General features: G+C 32.9%; 3 protein-coding genes across 3 annotated transcripts in view; 2 read left to right on the top strand and 1 right to left on the bottom strand.

The window, feature by feature from the left end:
* The window catches only part of LOC107726320 (inositol-3-phosphate synthase 1-A-like), a 12,197-nt gene extending 535 nt beyond the window's left edge, over positions 1 to 11,662 (top strand). The window contains 10 exon segments of the mRNA XM_016535862.1: positions 1,838 to 1,961; positions 2,140 to 2,301; positions 3,455 to 3,584; positions 3,663 to 3,856; positions 5,639 to 5,738; positions 5,741 to 5,787; positions 6,795 to 7,010; positions 9,475 to 9,639; positions 10,220 to 10,333; positions 11,340 to 11,662. Coding sequence (XP_016391348.1) covers positions 1,848 to 1,961; positions 2,140 to 2,301; positions 3,455 to 3,584; positions 3,663 to 3,856; positions 5,639 to 5,738; positions 5,741 to 5,787; positions 6,795 to 7,010; positions 9,475 to 9,639; positions 10,220 to 10,333; positions 11,340 to 11,579 — 1,482 coding nt within the window. The 5' untranslated portion in view covers positions 1,838 to 1,847 and the 3' untranslated portion in view covers positions 11,580 to 11,662.
* Positions 11,663 to 15,757: 4,095 nt separating this feature from the next.
* Positions 15,758 to 21,600, top strand: part of LOC107726326 (splicing factor 3A subunit 2-like) — a 12,597-nt gene continuing 6,754 nt past the window's right edge. Inside the window, exon 1 of the mRNA XM_016535873.1 lies at positions 15,758 to 15,817. The gene's annotated coding sequence lies outside the window, so the exon portion shown is untranslated. The remainder of the gene's footprint in view (positions 15,818 to 21,600) is intronic.
* LOC107726328 (pleckstrin homology domain-containing family J member 1-like) overlaps positions 17,393 to 21,600 on the bottom strand; it is a 5,077-nt gene continuing 869 nt past the window's right edge. Inside the window, exons 2-6 of the mRNA XM_016535874.1 lie at positions 20,196 to 20,263; positions 20,048 to 20,114; positions 18,631 to 18,721; positions 18,493 to 18,556; positions 17,393 to 17,649 (exon numbers count right to left, since the gene is read on the bottom strand). Of these exons, the coding sequence (XP_016391360.1) occupies positions 17,572 to 17,649; positions 18,493 to 18,556; positions 18,631 to 18,721; positions 20,048 to 20,114; positions 20,196 to 20,263 (368 nt within the window). The 3' untranslated portion in view covers positions 17,393 to 17,571. The remainder of the gene's footprint in view (positions 17,650 to 18,492; positions 18,557 to 18,630; positions 18,722 to 20,047; positions 20,115 to 20,195; positions 20,264 to 21,600) is intronic.

The following is a 21,600-nucleotide window of genomic DNA, read 5'->3' as shown; positions in this document are numbered from 1 at the left end:
ACATTATCTTAACAAGCAAAGCAATTCAACATTAATTTCACGGTGTGTCTGTGAAACGTTAAGGTACCATTGTAGTAGTTTCGTGCGCGCGTGAACGTCATGGCAACGTACAACTATGGCAAGCCAAAAGAGTCAGAAGTACGCTATAGATAAATCGCGTTTACATACAAAATGCCGTTAAAAGAGCGCCGTCAAATACGTCGTCCTGATAGCAGACGCTGTAAAAAACGCCGTATTTAACGACATAAATTTAATTCTGACCCTTTTGGCTTGCCATATGCAACACAAAGTATCTCGGAAACAGTTAACGTAACGCGTAAAACGCGCGTTTCAAGGACCCGTGGGAACCCTGTTTCTGACACGTTTATTGAGCACGACAGGTTTGGTGGAGGGCAATTACGTTTCCGATTCTCCTGGCGGTGTATGTGGCAGGAAGTCCGCTGATGTACAACTTCCCCTCCACGTCTAGCGTGTGTCCTTTAGTGTGTGTGCGGTCCGAGTCTGTCCCGTCCACACTGACCATCACCGTCTTCTTACTGAACTCCGCCTTCACCTGCACAAACACAGCAGACATCAGTGTTTAACCCTATAAAGCTACTGCATCATATTTGATGTGAATTTCTAAACCTCTAAACCCTAATCTTTACTGATTTGTGACCCTGGAGCACAAAACCAGTCATAAGGGTCGATTCTTTTCTGGAATATGAATACATAATCTTTCCATTGATGTATGGTTTGTTAGGATAGGACAATATTTGGCTGAGATACAACTATTTGAAAATCTGGAATCTGAGGGTGCAAAAAAATCTAAATATTGAGAAAATCACCTTTAAAGTTGTCCAAATGAAGTTCTTAGCAATGCATATTACTAATCAAAAATTAAGTTTTGACATATTTACGGTAGGAGATTTACTAAATATCTTCATGGAACATTAACTTTACTTAATATCCTAATGATTTTTGGCATAAAAGAAAAATGGATAATTTTGACCCATACTATGTATTGTTGGCTATTGCTACAAATATACCCCAGCGACTTAAGACTGTTGATGCATGTTGAGTGGTGTGATGTATATTGTATTGATAGATATTTATGTTTATACTGGTATGTGCCTGTTATGTGCTGTTCACTTTCTAAAGATATACTGTATGATCATTTGTAAACATTGGAAGCAAACAGCAAACGTATTTCCCCTAGTGGAAACATTCGGTACTGCGGCCAAACAAAATTCTCATTTTTTTTGTGATATCAACCTCAAATTTGGAACACAACGTTGTTAGATTTATGGCTTTGATTTTCTAGCAGGTTTAGAGTAAAACATGTTTTAGAAAATAAGTACTTCATATATGTGACCGTGGAGCACAAAACCAGTCATAAGGGTCGATTCTTTTCTGGAATATGAATACATAATCTTTCCATTGATGTATGGTTTGTTAGGATAGGACAATATTTGGCTGAGATACAACTATTTGAAAATCTGGAATCTTGAGGGTGCAAAAAAATCTAAATATTGAGAAAATCATCTTTAAAGTTGTTCAAATGAAGTTCTTAGCAATGCATATTACTAATCAAAAATTAAGTTTTGACATATTTACGGTAGGAGATTTACTAAATATCTTCATGGAACATTAACTTTACTTAATATCCTAATGATTTTTGGCATAAAAGAAAAATGGATAATTTTGACCCATACTATGTATTGTTGGCTATTGCTACAAATATCCCCCAGCGACTTAACACTGCTTTTGTGCTGCAGGCTCACAGATGTTTCTTGAATTGGAATTAACAACAATCGGTGATATTAATGAGTTTGCATCGTCTCTCCCATTGTTGCAGGTTGATCGTCATGCATGAGAAAGTTCGCATCAACAGCGCAGATGTGAAATACACTGAGAAACACATCGAGTCGCGTTACTGTTACCACACTGCCTCTGTGCGCAGAGATGGAGACACGTCCACTGTGAGTCTCTGGACGCTTTAAACTCATGCATTTCTGCTTTGTGCGTTGCTGAAGGCAATGCAACTTTATATTTCAGAGTCTGAATCAGAAATTTGCATTGCATTTCTTCCTCCTTTGGGTAGTTGCGTATGATGCAACTACTGGTAAACAAGTGTTTTGCATGTGTTATGTTAATAAGGTGACGCCCTCCAGCACCGAGTTCATCTTCCGCACCGAGAGGAAGGTGCCCAGGCTGGGGGTGATGCTGGTGGGATGGGGGGGAAATAACGGGACCACGGTCACAGCTGCGGTCCTGGCCAATAAACTGGGTCTGACCTGGAAAACCAAGACCGGCCTGAAGGTACAGATTGAGCAAAGTGTGTAATGTTTTGTAAGTTCACAAGCACATTAGACATCAAGTAGTGACCCAAATACAGTCTAAATGTCCTTAAAATCAAACATTAACATTTATAAATAATATGCATATTAATAACAAAACACTTTACAGTAAAACACTGTAATGTAATAAAATAAACATACATACACATACTAATATATTTTAAATGCATAAAAACATCAGACTAATTACATTAGACGTAAAGTAGCGACTAAATGCAGTAAAAAAATGTCTTAAAATTAAGAATGAAAATTTCTAAATAGCTACTACCAATAATACATATTAATAATAAAACACTTAATACATATAATATAATGTAAGAAATACAATGATACATATTTAATATCAATATTATTTTTTATTAAAAAAAAAAATTCTATATTATTATATAATATTAATTTATATTATATAATAATATATGTATTGTTTAATATTTTTAAATGCACAAAAAAGGTGTTAAGCTAATTTATTTTGCATGATTATAAAAAAATAGCTCTCTTTTTTTTTTTTTTTTTTCATTAGGCATATTTTTCCCTTCTGCCCAACAAGTGAAAAACACTGCCCTAAAGCAGCATGATTTTTAGGGGAATCAAATAAAGATACTTCTGGATTCACTGAAATTTCTGCTTTTTATCATTTTAATATATCTGATTTCAGACCATCCATTCTTTTGGAATTGTGCATTATAAGTTAGGCCTATTGAAATATCCCAGCAAACCAATTTTTTTCTAAGAACGTTTTGCGAATGTTACCATTAAGTTAAGTTCTATTCGTTTAGGTTTTTTGTCTTAAAATGTCTTATATCGTGGTTATACAAACATTAATGGAACATTCCATTTTATCACTTTGCAAACATGTTACGTTTGAACGTTCTCTAAATGTTCTGAAACAATTAGTAACATTTAAAAAACAGATGAACATCCAACTAAAATGTTTAAAAAAACAACATAATGTATAGATATCATTTTTGTGCTAACGTTTTGAAAACATTGTTAAAGACCAGATAACATTGAATGAACATTCTATTAACGTCACTGGAAGAGCGTTTGTTCATAGCGTCCAGATTACCTTGCCAGAACGTTCTGAGAATGTTTGAATGATCCTGTCCTTCTTTCAGAAAGCGAATTACTATGGCTCGTTGCTGGAGTCGTCTACGGTGTGTCTGGGATCCGGTCCGGATGGAGAGGTTTACGCTCCCTTCAGAGATCTGCTGCCAATGGTGCATCCCAATGACATCGTGTTTGATGGTAGCTGCATCAGCTCTCGTGATCTGACGCTCTGTTTGCCGTTGTGCAGTAATGACTGAAGCTGTAATATGTGCGCAGGCTGGGATATCTCGTCTCTGGACCTCGGCAGAGCCATGGAGCGCGCTCAGGTTCTGGACTGGAGTCTTCAGGAGAAGCTCTGGCCACACATGAGCCAGCTCAAACCCAGACCCTCCGTCTACATCCCAGAATTCATAGCTGCTAACCAGGAGCACAGAGCTGACAACCTCATCAGAGGAAGCAAAGCAGAGCAGGTGAGGAACTATTCACAGCTGCACTGTGTATTAACTATATCGGCAACGAAGAATTCACATTAGTTAACTAAATCACTAAAATGTTCAAATTAATTTAGTTTTGTGCATTGCTGAATGCAATGCAAATTTATTTTTATTTATTTATTTTTATTTTGAGCCTGAATCATGAAGTTGCATTGCATTTTCTTCCTTTTTGGGTAGTTGCATACATGCACAAAACATTTGAAAGTACTTTGCATGTACAGTATAACTAAATTACTCAAATTAATTTTAGTGTATAAATAATGAATGCTTTAGAATTATTTTTCATTGTTAGTTCATGTTAATGGAACCTTATTATAAATTTGTACCATATTTTCTTTAGACTGATCTATTACATATGTTACAGTAAATAATCACAGTACATTTTTACACAAATTTTTCTGCACTCATTTACTATTTAGTTTGACCTTTTGATTGATGAACATCAGTTTGTGAAGCTTAAGCATCTCATTTCATTGATAACTTATTGAAAAAAAGTCTTATTTTTGTGCAGTATTTGTGAAATATTGTGTATATATTCTGTGACTATATACAAAAATAAATTTTAACTAAAAATATATTAATTTAATTAATGTTAACTCAGATTAATAAATGTGCTCAACATTCACTAATACATTATTAAAATAAAAAATTGTATGTTCGTATTATTTAACGGACCAAAGCTGACATGAGCTTACAATGCACAGTATTTTTATGAATTAACATTAACAACTTAATTAATAGACACTGCTCATAATGCTCATTGTTAATTAATGTTAATATATTACTTTATGTTATAACTAGTGCTGTCAAACATTTAATCGCGATTAATCTCAGAAAAATATCCATATTTAAAACATTATAAACACTTTTCTCTCACTTCCGCTAACTGTCGTACGTGCTAGCCGTGGATATTTTTCTTTAAAAAACGCAGCGATTCGCTAGAGGAGGCATTTATTCACCCCCCGGAGCTGCGTGAGGCATGTTTTATTATGGATGGATGTGCTTTATTTGACTTCTTTTGGACTGTTGAATGAAAACACTTGCCTATGCCATTATAAAGCTTAGAAGAGCAGGACATTTTTAAATATAACTCCGATTCGATTCGTCTGAAAGAAGAAAGTCATATACTTTCTAAGTATACTTTTTAATTTTCTAGAGTAAATCATGGGTTAATTTTAATTTTTTTGGATGAACTATCCCTTTAAAGTATTAACAATTTTTTTAATCATTTATATTTTAATATAAAATATAATTTATTATATATATTATATATTTTATTATATTTAAATATATTATATATTATTAATTAAATATTATTACATTTTTATATTTTATATATACATCATATACTGTATATAATATACATCAGGATGTTTTAAAATATTTTAAAATATATATTTGAAATAATATCGTAAATATATCAAAACTTAATTTTTGATTATTAATATGCATTGCTAATAACTTCATTTGGACAACTTTAAAGATGATTTTCTCAATATTTTGATTTTTTTGCACCCTCAGATTCCAGATTTTCAAATATTGTCAGATCATAACAAACCATACATCAATGGAAAGCTTATTTATTCAGCTTTCAGGTGATGCATAAATCTCAATTTTAAAAAAATTGACCCTTATGACTGGTTTTGTGCTCCAGGGTCACATATATATATGTACACTATAAGTATATATATAGTGTGTGTGTTTGTTGAGTACATGTATAAATCAGGATGTTTTTAATATTCTTGTGTCCTGTTTCAGGTGGCTCAGATCCGCAGAGATATCTGTGATTTCAGAGAGAAGAGCGGCGTGGATAAAGTCCTCGTTCTCTGGACGGCGAACACCGAGCGATTCTGTGACGTGACTCCGGAGTCAACGACACGGCCGAGAACCTGCTCAACAGCATTCAGGTGAGCCTGCTAAAAACACAAATCTTCTTAATGAAACTCTCATTTCTTCCTTTAATATATAAAGTGAGTGTCTTTTGTAGTTGCTGGGTTTTCATTCAAAAAAACAACAACAGTGAACCGCAAACTAAGAATTCGTTTTAAATAAGGGCAAAGACCTTATTTAACTGGGTTAATAAACGCAAGGCTATATCCATCGTATTCATTTTGTTAAAAAAGTTAGATGTTTAATATATGCAAATTTGCCATTGTACTATTTTATGGCTGATGTGTTTTAAATAATAAGATAATAAACCACAAACTACGATTGGGAAATCCATATTTATTTGTGTTAAACGCGGGTAAAACATATCATTATTAATTTTGTTAATAAAAGTTGGAAGTTTAATATTGGTGAATTTGTCATTGTACTATTTTAGTGCATAGCCTGTGCTTTTTCCATTAATAATAATGAGCCATAAGCATTCATTTAAAGGAAGAAACCTTTCATTTATTTGTGTTACAATTCAGTCTTATTCGTTCTGTTCATAAAAGTTTTATGTTTAATATAAATGACTTTGTCATTGTAGCTTTGCTGATGTTGTGTGTGTATTTCATTAAGAGTAGGCTAATACTGAATTGACCTTAAGCATTCATTTTGCTTCAAGAATAGGAAAGACCTAACGTTAAAGATCAAAAAAAGCGCTACAGATATAAGAATGCGAGATTTGTTGATGCTCTCGCTCTTGCTCTGCTGTCTCTTTGCTATGTCTGTAGAAATGATCGTTAATTCTTAATTGGGGTACGGCACAGACATGTTGCATGTTATAATATAATAAAAAAAAATCATGGCAACAAATGATTTTTTTAAAGTCAGTTTAATAAGTTGAAATGACTTTCACAGTCAAACACAGTCATGTTCAATCATTGCGTCTTATCATTGCAGGCTTAGGCTACTTTCTTTATTTTGGATGGTAATGAATGGATCAGAATCACTGGTTTTGATGGTTTCTGTGGTGTTTGTGCCTCAGACGGGGCGTGAAGTGTCTCCCTCCACCATGTTTGCGGTGGCCAGTGTTCTGGAGGGCTGCGCCTACATTAACGGCTCGCCGCAGAACACCTTTGTCCCCGGAGCCGTGGATCTGGCCCTCCAGCGCGGCGTCTTCATCGGTGGAGACGACTTCAAATCCGGACAGACCAAACTCAAGTCTGTGCTGGTGGACTTCCTGGTCAGCGCTGGAATCAAGGTGAGAGAGAATCATTACATTTCTGAAACAGTAACGCATGCATTAGTGTCCCGTTATTTTGTTTTAATGCGGGGTGTCATATTACAACATGTATTACGGTCTTTTGGAATCAAAACCTTTTAGAATCTTGACAAGGTACATATCTTTGGAAAGGTCTGAGTCTCAAGATTCCATATTTGGTGGTTATTTTGTGATAGGAGTCATACTGAGAGAGAACTTTATGCATTTGTGAGAGAAAAATGCATCAAAAAATTCTATGGGGTTCGGATGGCACTTGGTGGCTGTTTGTGGTATAACGCCTAAACAAAATTGCATAGTAAACTCAGTTTTTTAATATCAACTTCAAATTTGGAACACAACTTATTTAACCCCTTAACTGTCACCCACAGTTTTTTTTGAACAAAGACTTGAAAGTGCACTATTTAAACTTAAATTTTTATAATTCATGAACACTTTTGAACACAGACCTAAGGTTGGTCTCTTTTTAAAGAAGACAATCGGCAGATTATTGCAGAAGGGAAATCATTTTTAAAAAAATGAAAGTAAAAAAAAAAGTTATAGTTTAAATTTACTGTAAAGAAAATGTACTGTACTATTTTTATTTTATATAAAATAAATATTTTACAAAATAGGTTTAAATCCAAATTTGGCATAAAATTAAATCTGTATGTTTAAATAAGTTGTGTTCCAAATTTGAAGTTGATATTAAAAAATTAAGGTTACTATGCAATTGTTTTTAGGCGTTATACCACAAACAGCCACCAAGTGCCATCCAAACCCCATTACATTTTTTTGATGCATTTTTCTGTCACAAATGCATAAATTTCTCTCTCAGTATTACTCCTATCACAAAATATGGAATCTTGAGACTCAGACCTTTCCAAAGGTATGCATTTTGTCAAGATTCTAAAAGGTTTTGATTCCAAAAGACCGTAATACATTTTGTAATATGACATAGTCGTCTATTTTGTGATAGACGTAATATTGAGAGAGAAATTGATAGATTTGTGACAGAAATGCATTTTAAAAAAAAATTTCAGTGGAGTTTGGGTGGCACCCGGTGGCTGTTTTCGGTATAACGCCTAAACAAAATTGCACATGAACCTCAATTTTTTTTATATCAACTTCAAATTTGGAACACAACTAATGTAGACATATTGTTTTAATTTTATAGCAATTTTGTATTTTTAACTGTTTTTAAAAATGTTTATTTTATATAAAATAAAATAAAAATAGTACAATACATTTTCTTTACAGTAAATTTAAACTTCTATCATTTTTTAATACTTTAAATTTATTAAATGATTTCACTTCTGTAATACTCTGCTAATTGTCTTCTTTAAAAAGAGACCAACCTTAGGTTCAAAAGCGTTCATGAATCATAATAATTTAAGTTTGTATAGTGCACTTTCTCGTGAATTTTCAAAAATGTGGATGACAGTTAAGGGGAAAAACACAGATATAATTTAGGTAACATTTAACAATAAAAAGACCCAGTAGTTAATGCATTGACTAAAATTAGCAAACAAATAACTTTTTTTTTTTTTTTTTTCTAATTCAGTTTTTTTGCATTTTAACTTTTGCACATTCAAAATTTTTCGATTTGAATTTTTCTGGATTCTGTCTTAATGGTTAATTTCAGTATCCCATGAAATCCATTTTATTTCTCCCCAATTTCTGTTTTTTTTTTTTTTTTTTTCAAATTAAAATTAAAACGTAATTTTAATTTGGAAAGAAAAAATGGACTGGGGTCCATTTTTTCTGTTTTTATGATTAAATTAAACGTTAGTAGTAATGTGTTACAGAATTTATTAATCTTTGTTAACAGTAGTTAATAAAAATATAACTGTTCATTGTTAGTTCATGTTAGCTCAGGTCCATTAAATAATATTAACAGATTCAACATTTGATTAATAATGTATTAGTAAAAGTTGAAATTAACATGAACTAGGGTCATTAAATGCTTTAGAATTATTTTTATTGTTGCTAATGTTAAATAATGGAACCTTATTGTAACATTTTACCATCATTTTCTTTAGAGTAAATTATTAGATAGATATGTTACAGTAAATATCACATTACATTTTCTATACTATTCATTCAATAAAATTTTCTACACAAATTATAATGTTTTTTTTTTGTTGATGCATATACAATTATGTTGACCTTGATTGACAATCATTCATTTTTGAAGCCTAAGCACCTCATTTCACTGATAATTTGTTAAATTTTTTTTAATAGATCCCATTTTTGTACAATATTTTTGAAAAGTGCCATAGGTATATATTCTGGAAAATCATCAATATACTGTAATATTAAATATGTCTTCTGTTATTTTATTATATAAAATATTCTATATTTTATAATATATAAATAATATATTATTATTGTGTTATTTGTAGTATTTATGTTATATTATGTGGAATATTGCATATTATTTAAAAAATAAAATGCTCATTTTCAGCCAACGTCTATAGTGAGTTATAATCATCTCGGCAACAACGACGGTCTGAATCTGTCGGCGCCGCAGCAGTTTCGCTCTAAAGAAATCTCCAAGAGTAACGTGGTGGATGACATTGTGCAGTCGAACCCTGTAATGTACCGACCCCGAGAGAAACCTGACCACTGCGTGAGTCTGACACTATATTACAGATACACTACTGCTCAGAGCTGTGATTTAAAAACAATCTATTCATCAAGGATGCATTAAATTGATCAAAAGTGATTTACAATGTGACAAAAGGTTTCTATTTCAAATAAATGCTGTTCTTTTGATCTTTCTGGTCATCTGTGAATCCTGAAAGATAAAATGTATCACAGTTTCCACAAAAATATTGGGCAGCACGACTGCTTTCAACATCGATAATAATCAGAAATGTTTCTCGAATCATTAGAATGATTTCTGAAGGACAGTAATGATGCTGAAAATTCAGCTTTGATCACAGGAATAAATTACAGTTTAACACATACTGTATTCACATAGAGAACAGTTATTTTAAATTGCAATAATATTTCACAACATTTTTGATCAAATAAATGCAGCTTTCATGAGCAGAAGAGGCTTCTTTCATAAACATTATAAATCCTACAGACGCTCTTTTGAACTGTGCTGTAGATCAGCTCAGGTGGGGTCTAATGTAGCAGTTTGTGAATGCAAACAGGAGATTGCTGCAGTGCATAAATAAGGTCTGACTGGTTTGTCAGAACAGGTGGTTATTAAATATGTGCCCTATGTGGGCGACAGCAAGCGTGCGATGGATGAGTACACGTCTGAGATCATGATGGGAGGAACAAACACCATGGCTCTGCACAACACCTGTGAGGTGAGATCATCGCAGATCAGTAAACACATGCAGGAAATTCTGTTGTTTTTTTGTTTTTGTTTTCTACATTCTCGATTAATGGTTAAATTAAATGTTAAATGTTAATCAAAAAGCACGTGTAGTTAATTGAAATCATGAAGCTCATACAATTTAACAATAATTTATTAAAAGTTTAACAAAAATGAATTTTTTAGGGCCCTGTGCAATCCATTTAATTTTACTTTTCCCTAAACTCATTTTTCTTTCCTGTTTTAATTTTTATGATTACATTGTTTCTGTTTAAAAAAAATGTTTCAATTTCAATTTTTCTAGATTCTGTTTTAATGGTTAAATGATATGTTAGTAGTCAAAAAGCTCGTCTGATTAATTCAAATCGTGAAGCTTACACAATTTAACAGTAATTTACTAAAGGTTTAACAAAAATTAAATTTTTGGGTCCCTATGAAATGTTGTATTTTTTTTTTACCCACAATCATTTTTTCCCGTTGTAATTTTTCTATATTCCCTTTTTTTTTTTTTATTACATTTTTATGCATTCCACCCAACACAAACCTCCCCCCACACGGATTTCTCAGGATTGTCTTAATGTTAGTAATCAAAAAGCATGTCTACAATTAATTGAAATCACGAAACATATACATTTAACAACAATGTATTAAAAGTTTTTAAAAATTAAATTTGATCAAATTCGTTGTATTTTTTTCTCAAGTTAAGTGTTTCCTTTTTACTTTTTCTGCATTAATTTTTTTCCCAGTTTAAATTTAAATTTTCTGGATTCCATTTTTTCATTCCCTTTATTTCTTCTGTTTTAACTTTTCTGGATTTTGTTTTAATGGTTAATCAAAAGGCATGTCTAATGAACTGATAATTTATTATAACTTTTTTAAACTACATTTATGCAAGGATTTCATTTCATCACATCAAATGATATTTAACAAGTATACTCGTCAGTATGGTCCCATTTTTCTATGCCTTTCTGATGCCTCTGTCCTCTGCGTGTGTCCAGGACTCTCTGCTGGCCAATCCCATTATTCTGGATCTGGTGATCCTGACAGAGCTGTGTCAGAGAATCACGTTCTGCACGCAGGACGATCCGGTTTTCCAGGGTTTTCACAGCGTCCTCTCACTGCTGAGCTTCCTCTGCAAAGCTCCTCTCGTGCCGCAGGGGGCTCCGGTGGTCAACGCCTTCTTCCGCCAGCGTGCGTGCATCGAGAACGTCATGAGGTCAGACGCCATTAGTCATTAGTCATTTTTATTTATATAGCACCATATAATTGCAATGTTCATTGTCCAAGGTGCTTAAATTACAATTCAAAGATAAAACTAAATACCAACAACAACAACAAAAAAACAATATAACCATAAAACACAATTGAAAAAGAAAAAAAAAACCCGCCACATATATACACATTATTTAAAAGCAAGAGAGAATAAGTAGTCTTTAAGTTTATGCTTAAAAATGGACAAAGTGGGTGTGGATCTAATGTGTTGTGGTAAGCTAGTCCAAAGATTGGGACACTTTTGTTGCTAAAATTAGCAACTTTTCAGACTAACCTAGCAACGTTTTCTTCCAAAAGCACCTAGCAACAAATGTAGCTATTTTTAAAAATTATTTGGCAACTTTTAGCAACTTTTGTTAAGTGACCCAAACAATAAATACAATAAATACATTTTCCATCTAAATTATGCAAAAAGAGGAAACCGAAGATGCCTAGCAGTACACACATCACGTGAATTAAGTTAGCTGCTATTTGCAATTCTTCAATTGAATAATAATAATAAGTGAGTACACTGTAAGAAAAATATCTAGAAAAATGGAAAAGGTACTAGTCATTTTCCAGGACACATCCGTTATCCATTATCCGTTGTGTAACCCAAAAGCACAAAATACAGTGCAAAAAAGATTAAAGTCATATGAAATGTGTGTTTCGTATGGTAACAAAATATTTTTATAAAGTTGTGTATAGTTTTGATTAAAAGTGTTCCATTTTGCAAATGATCTGAAGTGTTGTGCTACTTTGGTGTAGGGTTGTGTTAATTGTGTGTAGTGTTTTGACAAACCGGGCCCTGTTTTCAAAATTGTGCTTAAGCAATCAAAAGCACCTAGCAACAAATGTAGCTATTTTTAAAAATTATTTGGCAACTTTTAGCAACTTTTGTTAAGTGACCCAAACAATAAATACAATAAATACATTTTCCATCTAAATTATGCAAAAAGAGGAAACCGAAGATGCCTAGCAGTACACACATCACGTGAATTAAGTTAGCTGCTATTTGCAATTCTTCAATTGAATAATAATAATAAGTGAGTACACTGTAAGAAAAATATCTAGAAAAATGGAAAAGGTACTAGTCATTTTCCAGGACACATCCGTTATCCATTATCCGTTGTGTAACCCAAAAGCACAAAATACAGTGCATAATTTAAAATGCAGGTAAAAAACCTGTGAAAAATCAATACGGAAAATTCCTTCATATTAACATAGTAGATTGTGCCCTATTTTTACAGACTCTTCTTAGAGTGTAGCATACTAACTAACTACTAATACGCTGCTTAAAACTATAATTGTTCAGAATGTGTAATTTTACTAGCTAATAAAAAAAACTTTAAATTGTTGAAAAATGTGTAAGTGTTCAGTAATTCAATGTTGTATTTAAAAATACAATTATTTGTATTTTAATATTATATTATGCATTGATATAATTTTACGAAAAAATATAAATGAAAATTTTTTGCTGAGATTTGATGCAGTGACACAATTTTGTGTCGTGATTATGTAATGACATCAAGTTCATTTAGCAACTTTTTGCAACAAATGGGCCTTCCTTTAGCAGCACTGTTTGCGTGTGCATTATTGTTTAATGTGTTTGTTTGTGAGTCTGGTAACTGGTTCAAAAAGATTAAAGTCATATGAAATGTGTGTTTCGTATGGTAACAAAATATTGTTTTTATAAAGTTGTGTATAGTTTTGATTAAAAGTGTTCCATTTTGCAAATGATCTGAAGTGTTGTGCTACTTTGGTGTAGGGTTGTGTTAATTGTGTGTAGTGTTTTGACAAACCGGGCCCTGTTTTCAAAATTGTGCTTAAGCAATCGTAAAAAACTGTAATCATAAAGTCTTAAATTCATAATGTGGTGGCATTAAATATTGCATGCACTGCAAAATAAAAAAGTATTTTTTTTTGTCTTGTTTTCCAGTTCAAATATCTGAACATCCTTAAATCAAGATACATCTACTTGTGAAACAAAATGACATAAGGTCTTGTATTCTGAAAAAAGGTCAAAATTAAGCAAGTTTATGCATAAAACAAGAAAGTGTGGATAGAAAAATGTGCGTAATTCAAAGGCAAAACCTGATTATTTTTCTGACTCCATTGAAAAATATTTGTTTTTGTTTTAAACAAACTTACTTAATTTGGGTGCATTTTACAAAAAAAAAGACTTAATATCTTGTAATTTTGCTTAAGTAAATGTATCTTAATTTAAGAATTTTTAGATTATTCTACTGGAAAATAAGACCAAAATACTAAGTTTAAAAAAACTATATATATGTGTATAGGAGTGTGTGAATGTAATATTAATAATAGCAAATATAATAATTAATAAAATAAATATATGTTAATCACCATCCAATGAGAAACATCTTAACATCACATCAGAATTAACAAAATTCTACAAAATTAACTTTTATGATTAAAACAAGAACAGATATCTGATTTAATCTTGATATCTGATTTATCTCACAAACTCACTTCATCTCGATCAGTTTCTCAGAGAACAAGACTTGTTGTATTTTATAAATGTCTCATTCATTCATTTTGCTTCTCCAGTATATGTGTCTTGATTTAAGAGTTTTTAGACATTTGCACTGGAAAACAAAACAAAAACACAGAGGAAGAACAGCACTTAAATGTATTTATCCATCTGAGGGAAACCCATGCCGTTTCATGCACTCATTGGCATCAAAGTGAAATCATGATTTTATCTCGTTTCTCGCTGAAGTCTAGGAACCTCAGTTCAGGATGTGTTTGCGGTGTATTTCTGTTATAGAGCGCTCCGGTTCCCCTTTCAGTCCCCAGATATGATGAAGCACAGTTTCACAGATACTGAGCTCTGCATGAAGCTGCATTCATTTACTCCTCTCTGTTGCATTTGCATTTTATTTAGAACAAATACCAGGAACATGAATCAAGAAAGTGACTGTGGATTTGCACAAGATGTTCATTGTTGTCTAATTTGCATAGACACTAAAAACCTCGTCCAGATGAATAAATATAGTCATAACAGAGAAACATCTCATCTTTACAGCTTTGCTTGTACATTCGGAAGCATTACTGACATTTATTGATTTATCAGCTTATTAAAATCATACACAGGACTGTGACATTTCTTGGATTTTTATTTATTTTTTGCTTGAATTTCACCATGACTGATGAATTTCAGTGACTTTTACAGAAATTTTGTTTATGAGATCACTAGTGGGGAAATGCTGCTTTTTTTGCATGTTTTTCTAATTTTCAAAAACATTCATCATGAATGACTTTACCGTAATAACTTCAGCTTTTAAGTTTAAAAATAAACATGAATTTGAGAATGAATGCATATTTGGTGTGTCTGCGTTTTTGCTTTTAATGAAGGATATCTGACTGTGCAAAGAGTCACATGATCAATGACTCAAATTTACTTGCATTCAGTTCAGAAGTAGAACAGAAAATAAACATCTTGATGATCCCTTGTTTTGGATTTGAATTAGATTTTTGAATTTTTTGAAAATCCTATTTGTTTGTTTGCAGGCTTAAATTCCAGGTTTTCCATTTCGGTTGCAGTTTTGTCGTCAGCTCATGACAGAATATAATGTGATCGTCTCATTCTGGGTGTGTTGGGTTTTATCAGGCTTGATGGAGCAGATGTGAGAGAGACTGAGAGGAAATGAGCCGGTTTTGTTTCTCACAGGCTGCTGCAGTGAAACACAGAGGACGTTTGACTGACTAATGAGGGTCCATGTGTCAATAATTCAGCAGGGTTTGAGTTACAGTCACTCGCTGCGTCAGCGCATTACAGACCTAATGAGGATCTGAGTCCTGAATCCCACTGCAGCTGGAGCTCCTAAAGCCATAGTCCACTGAAAGATGAGCATTTGATGAGATTTTACTCGAGTTAAAAATGTCTTAATGCTGGATTTGTTTCAGCTTTTGTCTTCTCCAGATGTTAACTGATGGACTGGAGTGCTGTGGATTACTTGTGGATTATTGTGATGTTTTTATCAGCTGTTTGGACTCTCATTCTGACGGCACCCATTCACTGCAGAGCATCCATTGCTGGGCACATTTTCATTTTTGGCTGAACTATTCCTTTAATATGATTTCCATTCTATTAGTCATTTGTAAAAAAAAACCTTTAACTAACAAAAGGCACTTCCTCATTGACATCATCCTGCAGGAAGTGACATCATTTATTGGAGGGAAACCAGCAGCACAAACATCAGTGAGTATATCAATGGATCTGATGAGTCTTGTGATGTTTTGTGGTTTGTTTCACTTTAAAACATTCGTCCGGTTTGATGCAAAAACATGCTCATGTAAAGCTAACAGCTAATCGCAGCAGTACAGAGCTGGAACAGGAATAAACACTTGTGTTCAGTTTAAATATCCTAAAATAACATTTGTTTCATCACATCTAATGAGCCTCAGGCCTTTTCTCATGTTTTCTCTTCATTTATTCATCCTTGAAAATGAGAAAGTGAGTCAGAATCATGTATGTCTGTGATCCAGCATCGGCACTGGATCATGCTCAAATATGATCATATTTACTGAGACATTATCTCACACATGCATATATTAAATGACTCATTTATTGTGGCCATTAACTGGAAAAATGCTATCTGTGAGCGACAGTGTGTGTGCAAACACTCGTATTATTGTGATGCATTTATAGACATTTCCTTGCATTATACTGCCAGAATCGGCACTTTTATTGCTCTTGTATCAGCATAAAAACAAAAGCACGCTGGTACCTTTAAATGGGATTTATTAACCAAAATAAGATTGGAAATGAACATATATAAATTATGAAGGAATCACTTCTAGTGCAGAAAAAGACAAACATTCATGAATCTCACATTCTGACAAACTAAAGCATTTTCACTCTTATTATAGTTTCATCGCTTACAGAAATGGAAAGTTGCAGGCGATATGGGTTAAAATAAAGCTGCATCCAAAATTACAGGAAAGAAGTTCAAGGCGTTTCCTCGTGTTTTGCCGTTTATGAGCTCAAGACTGTGACGGATACAAGCGATCGAACACAAAGTAGCAGAATTAAATCTGCTACTTCCACAAACTGCAGATTTGCAAAATGCCACAATGTTTTAACATATCTGAAATATACAGGTCAAAGGTCACCTCAAAATAAAAAATAAAAAAAAAGACAAATTATAGCCTGTATAGAGTAAATACATTTTAGGCTTTAGCATAGACATTATTTTTATTTAAAAAATTTGAGCACAATATAGTATTATATTATTTATTAAATTACTTATTATTTATTAAATTAATTGTGCAGTGCATTTGTAATTTATGCTGATTTTAAATTGATGTATATTTATATATATGATCTATTAAATTACTTAAATTGTGTAATGCATTTGTAATTTATGATGATAATTACAAATGAAGTAATTTTATATTTTTTATAAAATTATATACAATTTATTAAATTACTTAAATTGTATATTGCATTTTCTAGCAGCAAAAATGTACTTCTCATGAAAATAACATTGTTTAGGCTTAATTTGTTTTGTGCTAAATTATAATGTTACCTTTTTTCCTTTGATTTTTTGGTGAAATAAGACCACTATACAGCTTCAGTTGCACAAACTCAAAGCAGCTGAAATGTTTCGACTGAATCTGGACTGAGCTTTAATGCTTTAGATAAAAGCTGGATGCTACGGAACCTCTTCAGTGCACTTTATAATGCATGTCTGCGCATAAACATTTAACATCACAGTTATGAAAGGCAATGAAGGTGCCGAAATCAGTTTAGTTTGTCCCCATTAAAAATGACCTTGATATGGGTAAGAAACTTTAATTGCAATTGGCTCAAAGTCATTTATTACAGTAATATTACGTATTTTCCCCCATAACTCACATGAAATGAAAGGTGACAGAATGTACAGTAATGCATACTGGCAGACTGAAAAAGAAGAAAAAGTAAAAACCCCAAACAGCAGAGAAAGTGTGTGTTTATGTGGGCGGCGGAGGAAGACCGCTGTTGACCTGAAAGCGCGTTTCGTCTGATATCCCATACTGCTCCAGCGGGTCCTGCACCAGATCACAGAGCAGCAACTTCATTATTAACCTGGGCCCGTATTCACAAAACATTTAATCTTCTCCTAAATAGCAGTTTTAGCTAAGTTTTCTCTTAAAACCTATTCACAGAGCTGCTGAGACAAACATTTCCTAAGGAATAGAGAGAAGTCTTAAGCTCAGAGTAAGGGGGCGGGGTTTACCTCGTTGCCATGGATGATGTCAGCATGCTTATTAACTATGCACACAGTGATTGGCTGATAGTCTCCGTCAATAGAAATAATCTAGAGTGTGATATTATGTTGCCACATTCAAATAAAGGTTTTAAAATGCAGGCTAAGTGTCACTAATTAAGCAAGTATTTGTAATTGTCAGCCTCTTACGTGTATGCTTCTCATAAACAATTAGCGGATATGCATATAAACAGCCTTTTAATTATCAGAGTAGAATAATCACATGCAAACGTAAAGGAGAACCAAACTGGACGCAAAAACAGCTGTTACTTCTCGTCCAACTGGTTAATGAAAACAAGGAACATTTAGAGTTGGGATAACCTCCAAAACCGAAGGCGATATCTTTTTAAAAGCTCATTATCGTCACATGTTTCTAAAATGTTAACGTTCCGAGGCAGATTGCCAGAAACAGTTATTTTAGGATCGTCTTAGTGACTCTTCACTAACCTTTCACAGATTTAGGAACTAGTTTTAGTGCTGAAACGCTTTGCGAAATACTCTAAATTTAGGACTGACTAGCCTATTATTTTGAAGACTTTCTCCTAAATCGGAGAGTTGTGAGCTACTAAGATGTTTTGTGAATACTGGCCCTGATATCGATCATTCATTAATATTATTCCCTCACCTTGCCGGTGAGTCGATGGATTTCCGTGCGATAGTAGATCAGGTTCTTGCGCATGAATTCATAACTGTGAGACGGAAGCAGATCAGAGTTATAAAGCGGGAGACGCACGGCATGATGGGAAACGTCCGCGACACACACCTGGCTTTAACGATGGCATCGATCCACTCGACACACTGTTCCTGAGAACCACATTCGAACAGATACTTCCGCTCGGCTTCGTCCAGAAACGCTGGAAAACAAGCAAGAGTCACGCTTCTCTGTTAAAGAGCTGAGCCTCAAATAAAGAATAAACAGGGTTATTTTAGTATAACTGATATACTATTATAGTTTTTTTTTATTAATATTTTGAATTAATATTTGAACTAGATTTTAGTAATTTTGTTGTGTGTTTTTGTTGGTTTTATTATTATTATTATTAAATATGTCATAAGAAACACTGATTGATGTCACATTTCTCTCTTAAAGAGCTGAGTCAAATTTTACTATAATTTAAGTACTTAATAGTTTTTATTAATAGTTTGAATTAGTTTATATTTTCCATTTTAAAGTCTTTTTTTCTTTTAAGTAATACATTTTTTTGCAATTTTGTTGTTTTATTATTTGTCTATTTTTAAATATGTCTATATAGTTTTTATGAATTTTGTTTCATTCTAGTTATTTTAGTATATCAAGTTAAACTAAACAAAAATGAGAAATCTTTCCTTGGCAACTAGCTGAAATAAAATAAATTCAGTTTTTATTTTATTTCAGTTAATATTTATTTTATTTCAAATAATGTTTTTTATTTTTAAATATAATTTTAGTTTTAGTTAACAATAACTCTTCTTAAAACCAAAGAGTTTTTTTTTTACATTTTAAAGTCATTTTTTAAAGTAATTCCTTTTTTTGTGCAATTTAGTTGTGTGTTTTTGTCAGTTTTGTTAGTTTTTAATAAAAAAAAAAAAGTCTGTAATTTTTATTCAATTTTAGTTATTTTAGTGCATCAAGTTACATCAACTAAATGAAAATGAGAAATGTTTCCGTGGCAACTAGATGAAATAAAGTAAATTTCATTTTTTAATATTTTATTTTATTTCAGTTAACATTTAATTAAATGTTCCCTCCTGGTGGAATAACCATCTTCAAGAATCGGCTAAAAACACATCTCTTCCATCTTTGACCCTCTAACTCTAGCACACTCTATTCTAATTCTATTCTTTAAAAAAAAAAAAAAAACTTGCCCCTTTTAATCTTGCACTCTATTCATTTAGCCTACTAACTGCTTGTTTTCTTTTTTTCTTTTTTTAAACTAACACTAGCATCTCTATTCTTTTTGTATTCTATTCTATTCTTTTTATTTATTATATAATTAAAAAAGCCCTTGCTACGTGTGCTGCGTTAAGCTAACGGAGACTTGTTACAGCACTTGCATATCATTGCTCTTTTGTTGATTTTGATTGCTTCTATTGTCTTCATTTGTAAGTCGCTTTGGATAAAAGCCTATAACCCTGCTTAAAACATGAAATGTATTGGATAATTTATTTTCTATATTTCTACACGGTTGAGCTGTTCTCACCGATGGAGAAAACATGATCGTCTTCTCTCTCCACGCGACACTGTTCCAGCAGCAGAGCGCCGATGGGCTGAAACACAAACCAATTAAACTCAAGCGATAACGATAACGATGCTGTTGAGATCCAGATCAGACGCTGATTCACACTCACCTCGTCCTCATCGGTCCGAAAGTAAAACAGGAAATTAACGATCAGTTTCACTAGACGCCTCTTCACAACTGTTGTGGGAAACAGAGCAGAAATAAAAGTCAAACTCTATTGAGAGTTAATAATTTTGGTTTATTTTGGTTAATAAAACTCTATCGTCTCCACACGGCAAAAAGTGAGGCACAGTCACTTTTAAATCTCAACTAAAAACTTATTGTATTTTTAAGTGCCTTTTAGTTGCTTTAGTTTACATTTAGTATATATAATGCATTTTTATTCTCTCCTGGTTTATGTATTTTATTAGTTTGTATTGTAAAATATATTATTATTATTTTTTAGTTTTGTTTTAGTTCAAAATTAAGCCCAAATAATAAATTTTTTTTATATAAAAAATAAAAATAAATAAAAAGTCAGAACTGTGAGATAACTTAGAATTGCGAGAAAAAAGTAAGTTTGTATCTCACAATTCTGACCTTTTTTCCCTCATAATTACGAGTTTACATTTCGCAATTCTGTTTTTTTTCGTCAACAGAATAAAAAATAAAATTGCAAATCTCACAATTTGTACTTTTCCCCTCAGTATTACGAGTTAATATATTGCAATTCTGAGTTTACATTTCGCAACTCTCAGAAAAGGAAAAGACAGTCATAATCGTGAGATTAAAAGTCGTATCTTTTAAAGTTGTTAGAGAAAAAATACATATATTTTTTACTTATTTTATTTTTTTTATAATGTCACGTCAAAGTGGCTTTTAAGATTCCGAAGTGAGCGCTTTCGTTTTCCACAGCTTCGTGGATTATTACAGAAACGCTCAATTTCTCATAGTTTGGTTGATTCAAATGGCGGTATACTAGTTATGACGCGCCATGACCGCTTTTTTATTTAAAAAATTAACCGTTAATAACGGCGTACTGAGAGGATGCGATCAACTCTAGTTTAACAGAAATCAATCTACCAATCGCAGAGCACGTAGTGGAGGTGACGTGTCCCGCCTCCTAACGCGATTGGATACTGCAGTTGAGTACGAACACTAGTGACTAACAGCTGTACTCGTAATAGCGTACTACCTTAAAGGTGGGGTAAGCGATTTTTCAAAAACGCTTTAGAAGACTGATTCGGGCCGAATAGCAAAACAAACTTGTAGCCAATCAGCAGTAAGGGGCGTGTCTACTCATGATGTGGAGGAGAGAGCGTTCAGTGCACACTGCACAGGACGGACATTAGCCGAGCCGAGCGACAGAAAGATAAGAGATGGCGGATAAAAAACAAAAGAGGAAAACGTCTGCGGAACAAAAGAAGGTTTACGGCAATAAGGCAAGAAGTAGAACCAGAGTAAATATCGGATCAGCTTTCCAGCGCTGGAGAGAACTCAAGGAGCGGAAGGCCTGCGATCGGATGTCGAGGTTG

The sequence above is a fragment of the Sinocyclocheilus rhinocerous genome, unplaced genomic scaffold, assembly GCF_001515625.1.
Source record: "Sinocyclocheilus rhinocerous isolate Xijiao unplaced genomic scaffold, SAMN03320098_v1.1 scaffold1598, whole genome shotgun sequence".
NCBI lineage: Eukaryota > Metazoa > Chordata > Actinopteri > Cypriniformes > Cyprinidae > Sinocyclocheilus > Sinocyclocheilus rhinocerous.
This window is presented reverse-complemented; position numbering and strand designations above follow the sequence as displayed.